Raw genomic sequence first — 22,847 nt, forward strand, 5'->3', positions numbered from 1 at the left:
AATGTTGGATGTCCAGACTAAACGTGGGTGAAGTTTCAAAATGTTCAGGTAAAAGTATGTTGGAGTAATTCCCAGGCTTCTCAGTCTGCATGCTGCTGTGAACACCAGGTTTCGCACAGTTTTTTCTACACAGCATGCTTCGGAGAGCTGGCCAATCAGAAGAAAGTGGGCTTGTAGGGGAGGGGTTTCTTAAAGGGACGGAGCTGACTGAGTCATTTCAGGCAGAGGCTGAATGAGGGCCTGCACAGAGCACCAGTGTGAAAAATGAGGTTTGTTTTTTTTACTGTAAATTATGCTAAGCTACTAGAGTGAAGTATGAAGCTTGGAGTTAGCATAATACCCCCCCCTTAAAGAAAATGAAAGATGGACCATCCATCCATCCATTATCTTCCGCTTATCCGGGCCCGGTTCGCGGTGGCAGCCTACTCAGCAAGGTGACCCAAGCGTCCCTTTCCCCAGCAACATTTTCCAGTTCCTCCTGGGGGATTCCGAGGCGTTCCCAGGCCAGACAGGATATATAATCCCTCCAGCGAGCTCTGGGTCTGCCCCGGGGTCTCCTCCCAGTTGGACGTGCCCGGAAAACCTCCAAAGGGAGGCGCCCAGGAGGCATCCTAACCAGATGCCCGAACCACCTCAACTGGCTCCTTTCGACGCGAAGGAGAAGCTGCTCTACTCCGAGCTCCCCCCGGATATCCGAGCTCCTGACCCTCTCTCTAAGGCTGAGCCCAGACACCCTCCAAAGGAAACTCATTTCGGCCGCTTGTATCCGCAATCGCATTCTTTCGGTCACTACCCAAAGCTCGTGACCATAGGTGAGGGTTGGAACGTAGATCGACTGGTAAATCGATTGCTTTGCCTTCAGGCTCAGCTCCCTCTTCACCACCACAGTCTGGTACAACGCCTGCATTACTGCTGATGCTGCACCGATCCGCCTGTCCATCTCACGATCCATTTTACCCTCACTCGTGAACAAGACCCCGAGATACTTCGCTTGAGGCAAAGACTCACTCCCCACCCAGAGGGGGCAATCCACCGGTTTGACAAGATGGACATCAGTCATAATAAGTTTATAAATAAAGCAACTTTCCAACACTAATAATGATGTATGTGTTGAGAGGTCCTTTAGTTTAATGATGATTAATAAAAATAAAACACACACACAAACAATCATGACGTGAGTGCTAAAAGCCATATTTTAAATCTTTTTAATATATCTCACATTTGATTTATTTACAAAAGACAGTGACTTTGTGACATAAAACTATGTTTTGTAAAATCAACATGAGAAACAAATGTGTACCAGAAGCGTAACCGTACAGAACACAGACAGATAAATAACATCAGGGGAGCAGTGTTGTCCAGGTTGTATTCTTTGCACATTGTCTCTCTGCAAACAAAAGAAGGATCACAATGTGTGCACCTCTGTACGACCGACTGTGTTTTATTAGCAAACCCCGAGTTTGGTCTGACAGGGTTTACGGTATTGCCTACACGTTGGCGAGAATGACATCAGTGCCTGTTTATCTGTAGATTTGGAATGTGTTTATAAACTATTAAAAGCAAGTTTTTCCCAGCAGTGAAACATTAACTGTGAACATCTCCAGGCATTCTGTGAATAAACTATGAGCAACGACGACACACTAATGCAGATATACTGTGATATATACCTGTACTGATAATAATGACACACAATGTCTGCAAACAGTTTGGCACAAATGTAAAGGCTGAGCATCAGTTTCCCCTCAGAACACGTTTAATAATAAATAAATAAAATCTCTACAGAGTCACGGACATAAAGGCTGATAGATCGTCTTATTTGCTGAATGGTTACTTTGTACAGCACTTTACAGAACAGCTACAGGCACGAACCGAAAGAACAGAAAGAAAGCTAACTTTTCAAATGCGTGGCCAGGATGACGGGGAAGACGCTTTGAATTTTTGCCTCGGCATTTTAATCATTTCTGGAGCTTTTACTCTGAAACTCTTGGTCAAAATACGTAACTTTTCCTGTATTTGGACGCAAGTGTGAGCGCGCATGTGAATTGACAAATCATTACACAGACTATACTCCACTAATACTATAAACCAGAATAATAACAATAGTGACAACATAGAGCAAAACCCAGAACTGAATGAAAACATCACATTAAGAACGTCGATAACAGAGGAGCCTCTTTTTCTTCTTTTTCTTGACACAGTGTAACAGGCTGTTGAACCTTATAGGATAGACTTACTGTACAACTCTCAAGAAATTCAGGCTTTCAATTTCAAATCTGTTGGATTTTACCCACATGTTCCATTTGACTCCAAAACTGCACCTAGGTTTTTATCACCTTAAGCAAACTGATTCATCTTCATTTTAGAGGGATGGCTACCCCCGAAGGACAAAAAACACTGAACCATAAGACAAAAATGTGAAGGTAACTTAGATCTCTGTTTCAAACCCTCTCTGGCTGGCAGCTTTTTCCCGTGAAAGACACAAATTCACACACAATATCCAACAACATGCTTCACCAAATAGCACTTCAGAAAAACTCCTTCTAGCGATCCACATACTTTACCCAACATTTAATCACTTGCTGTTGTCTTCCTCTCTGTATTTAAAGAGTTTCATCCCAAATGAGACAAAATGACAGCGAAACGAGAGAAAAACGATCTGCTTTGGGAACTCAATTCTTCAACAGAAATCCCAAAAAAAGTTTAAGGACTACTTTGTGAATAAAATTGGATGTATATTTCGGAATGAAAACCTCAATTTTTCAATCATCATTGACCTCTGACCTCTCAGTCTGTGTCCAACAGCATAACAGTTTCAGGACCATATTCCTCCTACAGTAGCTCTGCATTCCCTGAGCACCTTCATTGCACATAAACATTTTCAGTAAACCTTTATTAACTAAATAAAGCTATCAAAGCATTTCCTACTTGCTTACTACGACCTCACATCCTCACATACTGTATAAGTGGTCATTTTGTTACTCACAACTAAAACTCAGTGCCTAATTCTTTATTATTTCAACATCCTGAGGCGCTTCCCTACACTTAAATAATAAATACTGAGGCTACCAGCTAGTCAGGTGTGTTCGGATAATTTTTATACGGGGGAGGATATAACAAGCGCAGCTCATTATTGTGTTTGTAGTAGCCCCATGGTTTCTCTTAATAGCACAGCCCTGTTATTGTTAAGGGTGGCTCACTGAGAGCACAGTAGCAGCAGTAGAGTATGTGACTCAGTGAGTGTGTTTACATGCACCAAGTATTCTGGATAGCTGTTGTTTCTAGTGAAGGTCCGAATGGGGATTTGTTTTTCTGTGTAACAATAGATATCCCTGAATATGTTAATAAAAATAACATTATCATGGAAGGAAAACCGACTTTTTGCCATAAGCAGGACTTGTTTGGTCTCCTGGTGAGAGTTGTAACTAATAATTTCATAATAAAATATTCTGTTGGTCCAAAACTAGTTGATTTCAGCCGTCATGCCAAGGGTTAGATGTAAAGATCAATACGACTTCCATGTCTGTAGGTAAATATGAAGTTTCAGCCAGCTGTTAGCTTAGCTTAGCATAAGATTGGAAACAAGGGATAAAAGCGAGTCTGCTTTTCCTTAATCTGTATTTAAAACAAACGTAAAAGAGAACAATTGTGGTTTCGCAGGGATAGATTTGAAACCTAACTTCGAAAACAAAACTCCACGAGGTCACTGAATAAGGCCAAAACATCGCCCAGCACATTAATCCCGCTAAAACTAATTGTTTTTACGCTAAAGTTTTAATTAGAATCATAAGCCCTTTTTACACTCCAGTTCCGCCTCGCACCGTAAAGCAGCTCCGCCCTCATGCAGCCTTTTGCCATTGTACATTGGACCTAGCGACATGTGTGTTTTTAAATAGCGTTCCAGTGTTGCAGAAGCAAAACAAATACACACACACGGCGCTGAACTGCCCTGCCGGCTCCGCAGTTTGCACGGACGCCGCCTCGTCTCTGTTACGCCTCTGTTACTACCTCCAACGCCGGCTCAGAATGATTTCGCCCCACCATTCTTTTCTGTGTGTTCTACATAGTGTGAAAAAGGCTATACAAACGAGCAATATGGTCGTTTTTAGTGAGCTTTGGTTGGTAGATTTTGTCACCACTGCACTGGGCAAAGCCAACTGTTTCTTCTGTTTCCAATCGTTATGCTAAGCTAAGCTAAATGGCTGCTGGCTTGGCCTTAAATTTAGAGTACGGATATCATTTATCATTTGATAACTTGCAGCTAAGCTAACTCCTGTACGATACATAGATTTGTGAAATGTATGTTTAATATTGAACATGAAAAAATAAAAGGTTTTGCTAACACTGGCATATACCAGGCCAAAAGTATCAGAAAATCTATCAACTACAAGGAGCTCTAAAGCTCATTATTGGATGCATTTTATCTTGTTTGTTCAGTTTGTACAAAACAAACTGGTTTTTACCTGGGTATATGTGCTGCACTATTTCTTGGCCGGATGCAGTGACTTCCTGGACTCTCTGCTGGCTATTTGTCACGTCTGCTTTGACATCGTTTTTTTTCAAAAACTTCAGAACACGTATGTGCAAGTAAACACACTCAGAGGGAATTCTGAGGCAGGACACTTGACACCTCAGCTGTCGTCATAAACCCACAAAGAGCTGGCATAGCATGGTACAGTACCTAAATCCAGACATGAGTGCAACTTCATGCAAAAACAATAACAAAGAAAAAAATATACTAGCGCTAATCATACAAAAGCAATGACGGGGAACATGTTGTGACAGGAGGTCACCTTCATGTGGGGACGTTCCCGTGGTCACGTGTTTACAGTATTTTATATACAGAATGATCTGCTGCAATGGGAGAAAGCACAGCAAGCCATTCCTTAGCAGTCATGAGGGAATCGTCGGGTAATTACAGCAGTTTTTGTTTACAGGACAACATACACACTCGCTAATTAGACACATCTTGCTACCTGCAAGGTGTGAAGAAACGTTTTTTCACATAGTGAAATCCTGTTAGATTACAGCATGCATTACTCTACGTGCTAATGCCAGGGGTTGTTGTTGTTGTTGTTGTTGCTGAGTCTTCCCAGTTGATGACTGTTTGTCCTTACAGGGTGGAATGGTGTTTGCTTTTTCCTCAGTGCTTCGGTACTCTCACTGTGCCTGGAAACACACAGAAGACCAAATAAAGTGCTGCTGACAGCTTGCAGAGCCTAAAAACGGTATAATGGCTTTGTGGCTCTCTGCCACGGTGCCTTGTTACTTCGGATGGAGGGTACAGTGGTAGCTGCAGCCCATTATAAACAAGTATTTTTTTGGCTAAATAAGGTGTCATGCAAATGTTTATCTGTGGCCTTCATGTCCAATCCAACAAATGAAAAAAAAACGCTTTATAACTGGCACCGACTGCTGTTCAGTTGCAGAAAATAAACGTACAACTTGTTTATAGAAAATTATTATTATGGAAGCCAAGAACGGTCGTAATTTTATTGAGATCATGACTAACACTTTATCAGAGTCATTTCCGTGCGATGATGGGTTATTCATCTTGTTAGTTTGATAAAACAAGCTGTTGTTTCCTTGGATATAGCAACAATATGTTCTGTTAATAACTGCTTAAATTTCTCACTGTTTGTGAGATAACGGGATGAAAAACACAATCATCTGTCAAAGATATTTATTAGTTATTTATTTATCCAAACTTGATCTATCTTTTACATTGAGAAACAACAGACTGTTTTCTTAGAATGAAGAGATAATTGACCCATTATCACGAGAATGTCTGAATGAAATAAAATAATTACTTGTGATCTTAATACAACAGAATGAAATGAAGTCATTACAACCACGGCCGCTTTTGTCTTCCTTATAACGTAATATATGCATAATATATTCATTAATTATAATTCCTACTTTTTGTTGTTCATTCTGCTTCAGCTGAAAAAAAAAAAAAGAAAGGAAATGTTGTTTGTTTATGTTTTGGCCAATCTTTACGAACAACAGAGATAATGTATTCTGTTTTAGAGCTGCATACTGTCTCTAGTGTGGCTAATGACTGGTTTATTAGCATGTAGGTAGACTTACCTCTGTCCCCACCGTTCCTCATGTTGGTCTCCTCTTCCTCTATCCCGTCATCGACTTAAAAATTATAATGTAGAAAATCAGTGACAATGATTTGTGTGACGATGTTAGATATAAAATAAAATATAGAGGAAAACTCACAAGACTCAATAACGGCATGTTAAATTCCTAAATAAAGACTCTAAACAAGGAAGCAAATAAGCATTTAACGAATTATAATCCTGATGAAAAAGGTGGACATGGCCATTAGGGGTGGGACAAAATATCGATACGGCAATATATCATCGTCCTGACTCGTGCAATACAATTATCAATAGGCTGGAGCCAAATATCGATATTTTAAGTTACAAATATTTGACGCTCTCAACGAATTCACTGTGATTTTGACTCGCTGCGTCACTACTTCACGACTCCTCGCTGTGGCGCTTATGGCATGCATGAGGTTAACATGAACGGAAATGAATTGGGCAAAGAAGTTCATAAGATATCGTGATGTATCTTTATATGATTGTCTTGCAATATATCAATTATCGCAGAAGAGCTGTATCGTGATGATATTGTCGTTATCGTGGGCCCCATATTGTGAATTGTATCGCCATTATGATGCACCCAGTGGTTTGTGGACTACCGTTCTGAAGCCTCTGGTTTTGCATTTTTGCAGTCGCCATGTTGGTTTCTTAAAACCACAAGCGACCATATTTGGACAGGAGGGTGATTACGCAGTACAACTCTAGTTTTATCCTGCCCTGTTATGGACCTGTCAATCACAGGTAGCCACGCCCTAAAATATATCCCAATTTATCTTTTATTTTACTCTAAAGGGGGCCATGATTTACAATATGAACATCATGCATGACTTGAAACTAGGCCTATAGCTATATGTTGACTAAGGTGATAAATTAAGTGAGAAAAAGGGTCATTTCCTCATAATCTGACTTCTTTTTGCGTCTCCCCCTACTGGCCATTAGAAAGAATGCAGGTTTAAGGCTCCTCTGCATTGGCTTCACTTTTCAGACCCAAAGGCTGCTTCATCTTCTTCTATACGGACTTTGGATAAAACACATTGAAACATGTGGTTCAGACTAACCTGAGTGTAGCTCTTTCACCAGTGACGACATGGTGTTTGTGATTGAGTCAGCAGCAACTAATAGATCATTCCGAAGATTTCTAGGTACACCTGGAAAACACATATTTTCAAATCAAATTCCAAACGCATTCTTTTCCTGCACAGAGGACTTTTACAATGAATGTTTCTTGTTTCAGTTGTCTGTACACACTCACCCTGAGCGAAGGCCTCCAGCACGTCCCCTCCAACCCCTGCCAGGCAGTCCTGCGGTGTGTGAGTTGGGGTGGACCCAGCCGAGGTGGAGCGTATGGGCATGGGCATGGAGCAGCCCGCACCGTGGCTGGGGGAAGAATGAGGGGAGCCTCCAGACTGGGACTGCAACATAAAATGTCAAGGATAGTTAAGGAACAGCATTGCTACATTTTTCCCTCAAAGGGTTTAACATGTAGAAAGAAAACAATACAGGATGGTTTCACCTCGGTTACACTTGAAACACATGTTAAAGAAAATGTTTGAAATTGTATTTGCTTTCTTGCCAGGAGTTAGATGAAATGATTAATACCACTTTTATGTCTAAACGGACACACAACTGGCGGAAAGATTAGACAAAGAGATAAAACTTATGAGCCTTAGCATTACTTGTAGGTACATATTCCCCTTTGGGCTGAGCCAGGGCTAACTGTTTCCCCCTGTTTTCATTCTTTATGCTAAGCTACGGCAATCGACTGCTGCAGGTAGCTTCATATTTACAGAACAGACGTTGAACAGGAGTCGATCTTATCGACTCTCAAATTTACCAAACTGTCCAACTATTGCTGTGAACTATCAAAACTTTAGTTACCTGTAACATATAAGACAAAATACATATATTCACTTTCAATGCGTCTTACAATAGTTTTTGAAAAGTTGATCTTGCAACATATGCGTGAGGTGATATTGATTGGTAACTAAATAGTTTGTCAGCAAAAGAATTGTGAATAAACTTTATTTTTAAAGGTGTTTGGCTGTGACAGGTGCAAAAATTCTACATGACAAACGATACGATATCCATACGATACGAAAACCGTATGATACGATATGGAAACCATACGATACGAAAACCATATGATACGATATGGAAACCATACGATACGAAAACCTTATGATACGATATGGAAACCATACGATACGATACGGAAACCATACGATACGGAAACCATACGATACGAAAACCATACGATACGATACGAAAACCATACGATACGAAAACCTTATGATACGATATGGAAACCATACGATACGGAAACCATACGATACGAAAACCATACGATACGATATGGAAACCATACGATACGAAAACCATATGATACGATATGGAAACCATACGATACGATACGGAAACCATACGATACGAAAACCGTATTATACGATATGGAAACCATACGATACGGAAACCATACGATACGAAAACCATACGATACGATATGGAAACCATACGATACGAAAACCATACGATACGAAAACCATATGATACGATATGGAAACCATACGATACGGAAACCATACGATACAAAAACCATACGATACAAAAACCATACGATTCCAATACGAATACGATACGATACGAAAACCATATGAAACGAATATGATACGATGCGAAAACCATACAATATGAAAACCATACAATATGAATATGATACAATACAAAAACCATAAGATATGAAAACCATAAGAGACGAAAACCATAAGATATGATACGATACGAAAGCCAAACCATACGATACGAAAACCGAACAATACAATACGAAAACCATAAGATATGATACAAAAAACGTACGATAAGATACGATATATTTTACTGTCCTTTGGGGACATTGCGTGGGAAAGATTGTTACATAAAGCTGCAAGGGCCAATATGTTACAAGGCATCTTTTCGCTCATGCATAGTAACATGGCACATTTAGTTATTTAGTTACACACAGCATAGTCTTCCATGTACAAGCCTCTAGTGAATCTGGGATTGTGATCAAGAGAAAATAATCTCTATCCAATTCATCTCTACATCAAAGCACCAATTTTCCAAAGACTGCTTATCAATGTTTGCAGTCCCAGTTTGTAGCTTTGGGGAGAGATGGCCTCTTCACTTCTAAAGATGGTTTTATTAAAACTCCACAGACACAGATGTGACCCAAAGAACTTAATCCTTACAGGGAGAACAAACAAAAACAGGGCAAGAAAAACCCTCTGGAAATCCTATACAGGCCGGCTATTCTGCACGTCTCTATAGTGCACCTTTACTGTGTCGAGGGGGTAATGAGAACCATGTGTGGGTGAGCGACCGCGGCCCGCGCTGAGATGAGAGATATATATCAGGGAGAAAAGGATCACTGTGTGTCTCTGGGACTGGTGCGGGCCCGGGCTGATGGCTCGGAGCCAGGCAGCAGATGGCCGGCCAGACTGCAGTCACATTAGAAGGGAGGTTGTTAGCGCCGATGAAAGGAGCAGGTCCCTGACGCTTGGGCTGTGAGAAACACAGTTCTCTCAACTTGTTTGACCTGAGAAAACTTATTTTGAAGAGTGTGTAGCTTTAGCTCTCATGTCGTGCTCGCAAGGAAGTCGTGGAGTGGGACTAGATTAGTGTAACCCAGTTAAAGACTGTACAATCCTATCACCTTTCCTTACATCCTTCTTAAAATCTATCATAAAAACTTCCTTCAATCCCATCTGTGTAAAAGTGGGAGGATAGTAGCATTAAACTAAGTGCTACGACTACAGCCAGGTATTAAGCCTTGTAAACTGAATTAAGGGCAACTTACAGCCTGCTTCTGCTCCTCATCCTATCAGCCAGCAAAGGAAAGCAGTGAGAGAGAGCAAGGAGAGTGACAGCAACAGAATTAAAGCAGTGAAAGAAGAAGGAGAAGAAGAAAGGGATCGCATGCACTGTTCAGCACATTAACAAAGGATCACTGCAACATCTTGGATCAAACATGCACACTTCTCATTTCATCAAACATGAAACCAAGTGTTAAAAACAAATCACATAAACTAGATTAGGACTAAAAAAACATTAAGAATCTTTAAAAGTACAGCAGATTTAGGACAATGGGTATTTAAGGATGGTCATTCCTAAATCTGCTGGAAACAGGTGATAGCCTCACCTTTAGCAGCCTCATAAGTCCCTCCAGCTGCACCATCAGCTCGCGTCTGCTCTCCTGCAGCGCTGACATGCGCCTCTCCAGCTCGTCCTTCCTGTGTCTGCGGCAGAAAGACAGAGTGTTAAAGAAGAACCCAAGGGAGGAAGAGGACTTTAATGAAATCAAGACATCTCGACAGGGGTTATTTTTTGAAGCGGACTTTCCCGAGGATAATGCGTGTTGAATGCATGTGGTCATATATCATTTACATCCCGCAACTGCACTGCATTAAGCTGCTGTTGCTCTGGCCCAGTGTAATAGTATGTCTGATATTTTTCCCTGCAGCAATGCCAATGCCACAAAAACGTCTGTTGTCATTTTAAGTCTGTGATCAGCTTCTTTAACAGGCGAAAAATGTCACTTACACTATTTACACCAAAGCAGGGGTCTCAGACGTACAGCTATAAGGCCACATTTGGCCTACCAGACACATTTATTAAGACTCCAATAATGTTTTTTAAAGATTATGTTTTTGGCTTTTGCCTTCATCATACAGGACAGCTGAAGAAAGACAGGAAGTATGGGGAGTAGAGAGTGGGGGGTGGCATACACCACATGATCAGCAGACCAGGAGTGTAACCTACAATCAGTGTGTTGGGGACTGTGGTCTCTGTACATGGGGCGCCTGCTCTACCAACTGAGCTGAACATGTTTAATTCACTGTTATTTTTGACTTTTATTTCTTTCCTCTGTGTTTTTCTTCAGTCTTTATTTTGTACTAAATACCTTAATCATCTGCACGATGCACCTAGCTGCACTATTGGTCAACACAATACTTAAACCTCTGACTAAGATATTGGAGTTTCAAGAGAGCTGTACAATCAGAAAGCTGCTATTATCCCCAACCAATCTCATCAGCGTCACTCACTCTTAAGATGCAGGAAGAGACTACTTGTTTCATTGTTGAAGAGAGATAACAACACAGCACCCTAAGGTCAAGGAGGTGCAGTTAATCTCTCGTTATCTCTTCCAGGTGAGGAGTCTGGCTTTTTATCACCCTCCGGTGTTCAAAACGTGTAACTGCATTTTGAAGGAGGGAAAAAAAAAGCCTCAAAATAACTGCAGCAATCCTCTGTCCGTGTGGAGTCATCCTATCAAACGCTCACAAACATCTGCAGACTGTAAACACTTCGGCTCTGGTATTTAACCCCCGGCTGAATAAAGGCCTTATCAGCGCCGGCCAGCACAGTCTGTGATGAAACACTTGATGATATCGAAAATCTAAACCACAAACAGGCTCAGTGAGTTAAAAAAAATGCCTCTAGACATGTTTGGATTAAAATAGGAGGAATAATAAATGTTCCTTTTAGTGTAAAAAAACAATAATTAAACAGTTTAATTAATATTTTCTCAAAAATATGGTTATATTGAAAGATTTGTGTACAAACAATACTTCTACAACATGCTAAAGAGGGACTATCTGGGTGGTAAAACTGAGAAAATATCATTTAAATTAATCTCTCTGCTGTAACTGTGTATTATTAACCAGCATTAAAGGAAGGCTAATAGTCCATGCATAAAATAAGCATGAAACTTAAATCCTTGTAATGGCTCCTGACCATAAACTTCACGGATGATTCATTATTCAGGCCGAGCAAGACAAAGACGGAGTCACTCGGGGCAACAAGTGCTGTAACGCCTCCTCTCAGGTTGAGTCTCTTCCAAGAACCGAACCCAAGGGTCTCAGCGTCCTGCCAGCATGACAAATGCCCACACTGCTGCTGATGAAGCTAATCCAAAAACCCGCCCGCTGCATTAGGAAGACATTATTTCTACTGGAAGAATGGGTCCAGCATGCATAAATACAACCTGAAGTCCTGAAGTGCTTTTACTGCCTTAATATACGACTCTTCTTTTCTCTCATTAGGAAGGAGATGCTCTTATACGTGGTGTGGTGGAGGAGGAAAATACCTGAGGAGCCGCAGTTCGGTCAGCAGCGTGGGGTTCTGCTGGGCTTTTTCTGGGGTCGGCTGAGAGGCCTGCTCGTGCTCCAAACGCAGCCGCTGGATCTCCTGAAGGATCTCCCTGAAAAGTGAGTCAATCATATACAGAGTGAGGTTCCTAATTTGGGAGTTTTAGAGGAGCTTGTTGGTGGATTTTGACATATTTTGATCAAGCCAGGCTAGCTGTTTCCCCCTGTCTTTATGCTAAGCTAAGCTAACCAACTGCTCGCCGTAGCCCTACGTTTACTGGACATATGTGAGAGTGGTATCAATCTCCTCTAACTTTTGGAAAGAAAGAAAATAAGAGTTTTAAACTATTCCATAAAGTGCTGTTTTTTTCTGTCTAAAATCTGAAGTTGCAAAATAAATGGTAATCATAGTTGCAGATAAATGTAGTGAAGTAAAAGGTGCAGAAAAGCAGCAGACTACAAGTACAGAGTGGCATAAAATACTCCTCAACTAATGTTTGACTACCTGGGAACTCTATTCACTTAGAGTACTTAAGTTAATTAAACTAATTATACCTTCCACCAACCAACCACTCAGTGGAAAACACATGCATGGTTTAATTCAAGTTAATATAATCAAGTGTACCTGTTTTTGTTCTCCAGCTCTGCAATCAGCTGTCTCTGTTGCTTATTTGCATCGAAGTTGAAACTCAGATCTGTTGGAGGACATTGTTGCTGAAAAACAAAATTATCATAGAAAGGCATTAACAGCAGTGGAAGAACAAAAGTAAAACAGCAACAGCTTCCTTCTGATCACAGCGGGCGGTAATGGTTCTCCGCTGGAGACTTATTATGCTTCTGCATAAACAGCGAGCCATTTGAGCTCACCGCTGCTTCCCTTTATCCCCCCGTATGAAAGTCAGACAGCAAAGTACAAATCCAACTCAAAAGTGACGAGAAAGATTTTTAGATCTCTTTTTATCAGCGCTCTTCTGACTAGTTTGAAGTAGGCGGGGCTCAGATAGAAAAAGATGATGTTGTGTTCTCCCATCCACCAATCAGATTTGAGAACGTTTGAATCAAAGGGAGGCTAATTCAGAGGTTGTCTCTGGATCTGAAAGTGTTTTTCTTCACTCTGTTCCCATTTCAAGTGTTTCTTCAAATGATGCCTGAGCCTGAGCTGCTGCTGCTTTTGAGAAAAAATCTGAGTGAAATCAAAACGATTGATTCAAAACACCAAAGTGGGTAAATTCACCCAAAGTTTATCCTGAGTTTAAGAGAGGAATTGATTAAAGACGCAGTTTATAAAATCTTTTTCTAAACAGCAAAATCTTGTGATGGAAATTTGAGCTCAGTGATTGGCCATTTCTTGTCACCTTAGGAGTCGTGGCTTTATTGTGTGTTATGAAACGAAATGTTACGACTATAACTTCTGTTCCCTGAAGGAGAGGAACGAGGTGCAACATAGTAAGGCCACATGAGGGCATGATATCCCATACTATAGCTGTGTCCCAATCCACGCGCTGCAGCCTTTGAAGGAGGCGGTCTACAGAGGATGCGCCATTCATAGCCTGCGTAGACCGCTAAACCCGAACTGAAATGAAACGGTCTGGTCTATGGAGGATTTCCTGTTTGCGTCACCACCTGTTTCCGGCCTTACCCTTGCGTCACCAAACTCCACTCCTGTCGCCTAGCAACAGGAAGCTAGCGGGCTAACTAGTTAGCATAACTAACGTCATGTAACTTAACCTATTATTCTAAAGATAACTTGTTTCAAGGGCCCTTTCGTTTTTTCGAACGTGTAATGCTAACTATTCGATTGAGTTGAAACAAAAACTTTTACATTTAAAAGGATGCGCCAGATGGATCTTCTGTGGCGTGGGAAAAGAAGGACGCATCTGAAGGAGCCTTTGAATTGGGACAGCCTTCGATGCACCGCTGTGATGCAATCAGAATTCAAATACGACCTTCGAAGGATGCAGCCCCTGTATTGGGATACAGCTATAATGTGTTGTACCGAGTGAATCGACTGAAATTGAACGAAATGTTATGACTATAACTTTTGTTCTCTGAAGAAGAGGAACAACTGATATCACGCCCTTGCGTGGCCTCACTATATGTGTGGTACCAAGTGAATCAACTGAAAGTGAAACCACACTTGTCGTGCGCACGTTGATGTTGCTAAATCAACCAGGACTGACATCTTAAGAGTTACAAGAATTATTAAGACAGGTGATGACATGGTGTTTCTTATTCTAACATGTTGAAGACAACCCACAGAAAAACAGCAACACTTATCCCTCACTTATCCTCTTGTCTTAAGAAACGATTATTTATAGCTGAGCGTTACACAGTCTGACTTGTAGCTGTTTACACTGCAGCCTCATCATTTAAGCTCCCCGTGTCAAAGCATCACATGTGAAATGCGGGCTGACTGAAGCCCACCCTGCGAGACACTCACTGTGGAGTTTCCCGCCTCGGCTGCCAGGCGGGCGGCGTAGCGAGCGATGAGGCGGTGCTCTTCGTCGAGCCGGCTGGGACTCTCCAAGACACTGTGCAAAGTCAGAGACAGAGAGACACATCACACACAGACACATGCACATATACAGCAACACTGACCCTAATGTAGAAGCTCTCATGGAAGTAGAAGGAAAAGTTTGAACAGTCAAAGTAATTATGTAAAAAAGCTTTATAATGCAGCTGACCTTCATATCTGACACTTGGCGTTGACTGCAGAGCTGATAGACAGTCTGAGATAATTGCTCATAACAATGAACTGAGATGAATGCAGAGAGAGAATGCAGCATGCCAAATGTATCTGTGACTGTGCCAGTGCCCGTTCTGGACACTTCATCACTGCCTGGAAATGTCAAATAAGGCATGAGGCTTTAAACGTTCATGGGTGTGGCATATGGCGCGGACAGACGACGGGACATATGCCGTCGCTTCTCTGCGGCCAGTCGGCGATGAAGAGTGAAGGAGAGCCGAAATGGAAAGTGCTGGACGCTCTTCTAACTCTGACTGGAGAGTGAGCGATGATTAAGACCATTAAACCCAATCTGGCTTCAAACCCGCCGCTTCAACAACCACAGTCCCTGCCGATTTCACTACAAGGACCCGAAAAAACACGCTGAAACCAGCCTTTTAATAGAGATCTGTATTAAAATCTTATCTTTCTCAAAGCAGATAAAAAAGCAGCAAGCGTGATGAGCTAATTTTAGCTCCTCCATCTCTTTCTTTGCTTGTTTCATGGTTTCTCTTAGCTGCAGCGATGATATCTTAAAATAACCGACAGATCATTCGACTTCGTCAAAGATACCGTCACCTGACTTAAAAAATATGCATCCAGTGTGCACGAGATAAAAGAGAAATCACTCCATGTGCACGTCAAATCACTTGTTTAAGAGGACAACTTTCTTGTCTTAAATTGGACACTTTTCTGAATAATTTACATTCTCATCCTCACGCTAAAGCATAGATAGAGCCAATTTCTTCATGCAAGACTGAAGTAATACATGGATGCACATGAGGGAGCTGCTCAGGTTGGCTCAGGAAATGCTGTGACCCTGTGAGGCCTTCTGGAGCCGGGCTGCATGTCTGCATCTTCTCCTGTCTTTCCCTGGCAAAAAGATAACCGCCTTCAGGCTCTCCTGAGCTGGCATCTTTCCCAGGCTATTTATTTTCCCACACAATTTGAAGATGTAGACATTTTTCATCTCAGACACAACTAGTCATACTTTGGTTATAACAGTTGTTTTAAACATTGTGTTCTGATTTACCTGATGGTACATCTAATAATCAGAAAGAGGCCTTAAATCCTAATATGTTGAGAGATTTATCTTGTTCCTGAATAAAACTTAATATTAATAACATTTAGTTTGTCAGAATGTGGTATATAAAACACTGTATCTAATTCCTTTATTTCTATAATGCAAAGTAGATGGACTCTAGTATGAAACACCGATAATCATCAATATTATCTCTTCTGTTAAAATCTCTTCTTTTTAATCTTGTAACTTAAAACAATAATGACTTATGTCTAGATATCCTACAGTACTCATTTGCCAGATTGGTATCATTATAATAACCTTATAAGCAGCATTTAATACACATAGGCTATGATGTGATACGTCTACATTAAGGACAAGTAGTGGTTTGCACTGTCGCATCAAAGCCAGAAGGTTGCTAGTTTGAATCCCTGTTCCAACGTGGTGGGCCTTTCCACCACGTTTCCTTCCTCCAACAGTCAAAAGACATGGCCATTAGGTTAACTGCCTGTAGGTGTGAGAGTGAGCGTGAAAGCTCGTCTGTCTCTGTGGCTGTGTTTGAAATGCCATACTATACTAGCAGTACGTTCTGATTTGGCCAAAACGTACTATGTAGGATACAGTATGCAAACAAAAGCAACATTTAAAATACGCCAAAAATACCAGGATGTCGTACTGATTTGGAAAAAATATCCAGCATGCATCAGACCAGTCTGCGTCGCCTACTGTGTCCTACAAGGCAAAGGGCTGGAACGTCACAACGGCGGCAGCATTCGATCAGAAGGGGGCGCTGTAGCTAAAGAAGCGGCGGTTTGCTTTTGGCGAGCTATCGTTTACTTCCACTTTCCAATACCAGAAAATCTGGCGTTGCATACTGCAAAATACATCGGCAGCTCCGTACTACATGCTACTGCCAAACGCAGTATACAGTATGCCATTTCAAACACAGCCTATGTGTCAGCCCTGTGATTGACTGACGACCAGGCCGGGGTGTACCCCGCCTCTCGCCCAATGACAGCTGGGATAGGCTCCAGCCCCCTGCGACCCTGAACAGGGTAAGCGATATAGATCATGGATGAAAACTGTATTTTCTTTTTGCCCTAAGTGGCATTAATAGACTCATGCCGGGGTGCTAAATAATTAGTTTTACTCAATAAGCTCCATGTGGTGAGTTTCACAGATTCAGAATTAGTGAAAAGATCACTGCTATGGGATTGTTTCCTGATATTTATACACAGTCTGAGCGGAGGTGTCAGATTCAGTATCAGGAGTGGAGCAGTCAGATTAGTGCATCCCTAACACGCTGTGTGCACGCACTGACCTTGGCATGACGCTCCTTTTAAATGGTATTAATTGCAAACAGCTGGCTCATTAACAACCTTAAATCCAGTGTTAACAAACGTATCCAAATTTCAAGTAATTAGATAATCTTTAAAGCAGTGAAAGAACTTCCACGGTCACAGCTGTGTCAGACTAAACTCTTTATAGGTGTACAAAACTTTCAATAACTCACTTGGTTAGTTTTTAATTAAAATCTTCTTGGAGTGATTAATTATGGTGGCAGAGTTTAGTAAAAACAAAATATCACCCTTCCTCTGAAAAGCGTGAGCGATATTTAATTATTGGCCTGTCTGAATAGTTCTATTGGAGCTATTTAGTTTGAATAAATGTTAGAATCTAAACTTTTCTGTTACAAAATGTCAAAGAAACATTTGACGAGATCTTTGTTGTCACATAATGATTCCTCTAATAGAAACACAAACATCGCACTGACTCATATTTTGGTCCATTCTCGCCAAACTCTAAATTTAAACTCATCAAGCTCAAGACACCATTTTCCTTTCTTTTCCTTTTTTTTTTTTTTTTAATGTTATCTCCCGCCGCCACGGTTCTGCATGACTAACAGGTAATAAATTGCGGTTCGCCCTTGGAGGAGCAGCTCGTGGTGAGCGATTGTCTGAGAGCGAGAGCGAGGTGGGAGGGAGCAGATGCCGTGTCAGCAGAGCAGACGGTGTCAGAGAGCAGACTGTGATGGAGGCTGGGAGCTCAAACACGCAGAATATTTGATACAAAATCCTGCAAGTTTTGTTGTGTGTTGCCTCTGATAAACAGTGGAATCTGTTCGGGGCTGTTGAACGCAGCCACGAGGAGCTTTGCATTATTCAGCAGTGGCATCTTTGACTCATGGGCTCTTCTTGTGAGAGCAGGCCGGCTACTTACGACAATAGATTAATATTTAGCGACCAAATGTCCCAGTAAGATTCTGGTAGGAGCTGTTAGTGCAGCCTGCTCCTTCCCTCCTCATTAAGAACCTTATCTACCAGCATCCACTCCGACTCTCAACCCAACATATTCTGGATACGTCACGGTGGCTTTACACGCAATTCTTGCCCTAAATATGGCATCTTTGTGGTTGTATTTTAAAATTATGCCACCCTGAGGCAACAGCATCCTCCGTGCATGACATCTTCCCAAAGCAGCTCTGACTCACGGAGCAAAATGTCAACACAAAGGTTATCAGGCCTCCTCATTACCGCCACGGAGAAACAGACCTGAGTACAGCGTCGCCTTGATGTCGAACACGCTGCAGCACGTGATGTCATTCGCTGACCTCCACGGGTCTGAAAGCAAGGTTTACCGCCTCGGGGGTCCCTCTCTTGTCAGGCTCCTTTAAACCGGGTCTAATGTGGAAACTGTTAGCCTCCGGAGACAGGACTGCACTGTAGAAAATGTTTATCTCGGCAGAAATATCCAAAATCTTAATCCAACTTTTGGATCCAATTTTTCCCAGCCTGGTTAGATTATTACACTTCCACACTGAGAAGTTGGGGAGTTTCTGCAGGTTTATCTCCTTAAAATAAATATTTTAAGATTCAGTCTGGCTGCGATTGACTTTTTTTGCAGTGTGCACGCTGCCCTTCAGCTGCCTGGGTCCTTGCTGTATTGTATGATAAGCCCAGAAGAGCACAAGCCACAGATTCATTCAAGCTCATTCTGATTCCTCTATCGACGTCTTGGTTACAAGCAAACACCTGATCTTTAAACAGGGTCAAGCAGAGCACCCTTTTTTTGCATACCAGACAGTGACCTCACTTCCTGTCTAATGTGCCGTGGGAAGTCCTGAGCAGTCCCATCATGCAAACACAAATGGCCAGAGAGATACAGCACACGGACAAAGGGAAAATTCAGCCAGCCCCGACCTGCAGGACGGAGTGCAGATACATTACGGCTGACGCTGAGTGCCCTCCATTATCGGATTCATAACCACAAATGGTTCATTACCTCTGCGAGTAAATAACAATAATAGAGGTGGCCTTTAACTGAAACGAGAGGCTGCTTTCACAGAAGCCGGCGCCTGCTATCTGCTTACACGACCGGGCTCTAATTCTATCATAATCTATTTGTCAAATCAAGCCTTTAAGTAGGAGCGCTCGCTTAGTCTTCATGACAGCGGAGCAAATTTTCCTCTAAAAATACTCTCATCAGGGCGTGAAGCTCGGAATGCAAAAATATGTGTCAAGTGTTGGCCAACAAATAACATCTGAACGTCTGATTTGTGGCGTTATTCTTCGCTGATGAGAGAGAGAGTCTGTCAGAAGAAATCCTGCGCTCAGAACGAACTCGATAAAAATAACTTATTTTACATGTAAGTAACTCAAGGTGACAGTTTGTCATCTGTGCAGAATACATTAGAGGCAATAATGACAAAAGTGAGGCTCATTCTGAATAATCAGAGTCTTTATGCATTATGCCTGGGGAGGGGGGGAGGGGGGTGCTTACCTTTTGGTGGGAGTAGGTGCCCCGGAGGACATGAGCATTGTGTCGTTCATGTTGTTGGCCGCTGGTTTCGGCTGACTAAAAGACAAGATTAGAGGTCTTTAATGCTACGCTGCAGAGGCCTGTGGTGCGTGTCACCCGGGGAATAGAGGAGAGGGCATTTGCATTTTATTAGTAATCATGAATCAGCGATCCTCACTTCAATTTAATCCAACTGTACAAAGAGGGTAAGAGGGGAAGCAGGGGTTGAGGAGGGGTGGATCATTATAAAGTACAGAGTGTGGAGCACAAAATAGACACAACATGTAACAGTTGAATCATGAAATAGTTGTTTTTGCCTGGAACTGCAATTTAGATGTTTTTGAGCTAATTAACACGAGCTGGAGCAAAACAACAGCAAGACGAGAAATCTAATTAAAGTGGAAGTCTGTGGAAAGCAGGAGAGGTGACATTGTGGGAGGTAATTTGTGTGGGTAAACAAAGCGATGGGGTCCATCTGGCGGCCCGAAGAGCTCGTCTGAGCCCAAACAACCTCCGGACCACAGAGTCTCATTAACGCATCCAAATATCTCTCACACTTAGCGACTGCGCTCCCACGTCTCTGTAGTTACATCTCCTCGTACTGTAGAGTCTGTCTGTCATTATCGGCCGTGATTCTGTTGCTGTTTTATTTAAAGCTCTCGTTATCACAGAAAAAGGCAAAGCACCGAGCAGCATTGTGTGTTATTATGCTTACTTGTCCAATCAGCATTTTTGCTCAAAATCACACTATTTATATCCACATTGTGCAGAATAATGTTATCAGCGTGAGGCACTGGGAGTCTTTTTTTATTTCTGCTACAGTGCCACAAAGTGCCTCAACAGCACACAAACACACACACTTTTCACACGCTTCTCTGCTGCATAATAATAAGAATAAAAGAGGCAGCATAATTTTGGGTCGCTAATTGTGCTCAAATAATTTGCAGGGTTATTTGTTCACAAAGTGTAACACTTGTTCCTTGCATTAATGTGCTTCTTTTTAAAGACACTGCAATTATTTAATACTTTATGCATTTGAGTTTCCCTTCAGGACAAGCTGAACAGATTCAAAAGAAAACCATAAGTAATTAATCAGTCCTAATTTTTACTTTCCACGGCCGTTTGCACAAACAAACACAGTCCTGCTAATTTTTACAAGCAGTACGATAAAAACAGGAAAGGGCAAGCTGCACAACTCAAACCTGCACACGCTGCCCCGTCAGTCTCCTTCACTAGGCAAATGTTTACCTCTCATTATGCTACGATAATCCAGCCTGAAGGTGAGCGCCAGACAGACGACTGAAAAAAACACGAGTCAGCAGACTTACCTCTGTGAGGAGAGCGAGCACCTGTCTGGCTGGCAAAATACATCCAACCGCTGCTGCTGCCAGATGCCTAATCTGCCCTCAACCGAGCGGGCGAGCATCTCAATGTACTACACTGCTGCTGTCTCCAAGGAAACTCGGCGGTCACATGACTTTGTGACGACGTAGATTTCGCTCTCTGTCTCGCACATGCACTCTCTCTCTCTCGCTCTCTCCCTCTGACTTGTCTTTTCACCTCTCTCGAGTCTTCTGCATGCACTGGAAATTAGGGAAATGCCATTTTGCTCTTCTAAAAAAAAGCAACTCTCGTCCCATCAGGACACAAATGTGTAACAACCTGACCCTTATAGTCTATACTATAATTGCATTTACATATCTTTATCCCTCTTACATAATTCCAAGCTCTTCCCAGCTATAAATAATCATCAGTGCTTTCTGGGAACATAAATATAACTCCCGTAGAACAGTAAGGCGCAATAAAAAAAAGGAGCTTCCTCTTATGTAAAAGCTCTACAGAGGAAGTATTTCATTTTCCGCCAACAATTTGGATTAATTCTAACCGGCGTCCGCGTCTGCAGCCGCCTGCTTCGCTGGCTCGAGAAATGTTCATTAAGGCCTCACATCTCGATTCAGCCGCTGCCCCAGAGGTCAAACTGGGAGTGAACTGACACAACATTTAGGAGCTAAAGAGATCAAAGTCTGCATTGCGCTAAGCCTCGTGCTACCTGCGTGCAGCGAATCACAATGTCCCACCCTTTCCTTGTACTTGGCAGTTGGCAGGGGTACAGCGGGAAAATTAAGCCTCCATACACACACATTCACCTTATTCTCTGACAACGACAGATGCATGGCTGCCTTCAATCGCCCTCAGCCCGGCTAAAAATAATACACAAACATGAAGCATCCCTCTCCCCGCTGCTGGCAAAGGTGCTTCTATTTCCCCGGGAGGCTGTCAGTACCTCGGCCATAAAAAACCCAATGGATCGCGCTCACAGAGAAGTGAATTACAGGCCTGTTCTCTCCATTTTAATGACAGTGATGGAGTTTGTATTGACCCGGAGAAAAAGAGAAGATTGAAAACAGAGGAAGGCTTTCTAGAAATGTTGAGGGATTTCTGGGGATTATGTAGGAAACGGGAAATTGGAAATTGCTCAATATCAAACATGGCACTGAGAGTTTGCAGCTTTTTTATGCAAAGTACAGTACGGAGAGATGCCTATTTCCGACTCTTCCTTTCAAATATTTTTGGTGCTTAAAGTCTTTTGGCAGAAGCGCTGCTAAGTCTGAAGGTAGGAAGCAGTTTCATAGATTTAAAGTTCCTGAGACAGACGGTACATCCCAAACCTATAACTCCTCTCCAAAACACAAATCCCCGAGAATCTGGCTGACAGTTTGAGTGGAGGCAGAAATTCACAGCTCAGCTCGGTGTTAGTCTTTGCTTTCAGATGCCGGTAAATATTTCAGAGCGGAATCAGAATAGCTTCACTTTTTCTCAGGGTGGCGAGGAGGGAGCAGGACAACTGGGAGACTCATGTCCGTTCGATTCGGGAGTTTTGATCAAACCTGACGCTTTACCCCGATTCTGCCATTATTACTCACTCACAGGCGCTTCCTCAGCCTCACACACACACACAGACACACACAGAGACGCACCGGTGATGGATGTCTCCTGGTTCACAGCATTAAATAACACCTCCTCACAGACAACATTCATCAGGATTGGCACCCTTGCTGCACTACTTT

General features: G+C 42.2%; 1 protein-coding gene across 4 annotated transcripts in view; it reads right to left on the bottom strand.

The window, feature by feature from the left end:
- Positions 1-1,194: 1,194 nt before the first annotated feature.
- dtnbb (dystrobrevin, beta b) overlaps positions 1,195-22,847 on the bottom strand; it is a 40,770-nt gene continuing 19,117 nt past the window's right edge. For 2 of the 4 annotated variants that reach the window (XM_069661239.1, XM_069661241.1), the window contains 9 exons: positions 14,676-14,766; positions 12,861-12,949; positions 12,235-12,348; positions 10,288-10,384; positions 9,946-9,966; positions 7,366-7,525; positions 7,172-7,261; positions 6,088-6,141; positions 1,195-5,166 (listed from right to left, as the gene is read on the bottom strand). In XM_069661239.1, coding sequence (XP_069517340.1) covers positions 5,141-5,166; positions 6,088-6,141; positions 7,172-7,261; positions 7,366-7,525; positions 9,946-9,966; positions 10,288-10,384; positions 12,235-12,348; positions 12,861-12,949; positions 14,676-14,766 — 742 coding nt within the window. In that variant the 3' untranslated portion in view covers positions 1,195-5,140. Of the gene's footprint in view, positions 5,167-5,915; positions 5,941-6,087; positions 6,142-7,171; positions 7,262-7,365; positions 7,526-9,945; positions 9,967-10,287; positions 10,385-12,234; positions 12,349-12,860; positions 12,950-14,675; positions 14,767-19,761; positions 19,837-22,847 lie in introns of those variants that run through there. The other 2 variants (XM_069661242.1, XM_069661240.1) reach the window with 2 other exon arrangements.

This window comes from Semicossyphus pulcher, unplaced genomic scaffold (genome assembly GCF_022749685.1).
Source record: "Semicossyphus pulcher isolate SPU_LCO1_2020_fin unplaced genomic scaffold, fSemPul1.0.p SCAF_14, whole genome shotgun sequence".
In the NCBI taxonomy this organism is placed as follows: Eukaryota; Metazoa; Chordata; class Actinopteri; order Labriformes; family Labridae; genus Semicossyphus; species Semicossyphus pulcher.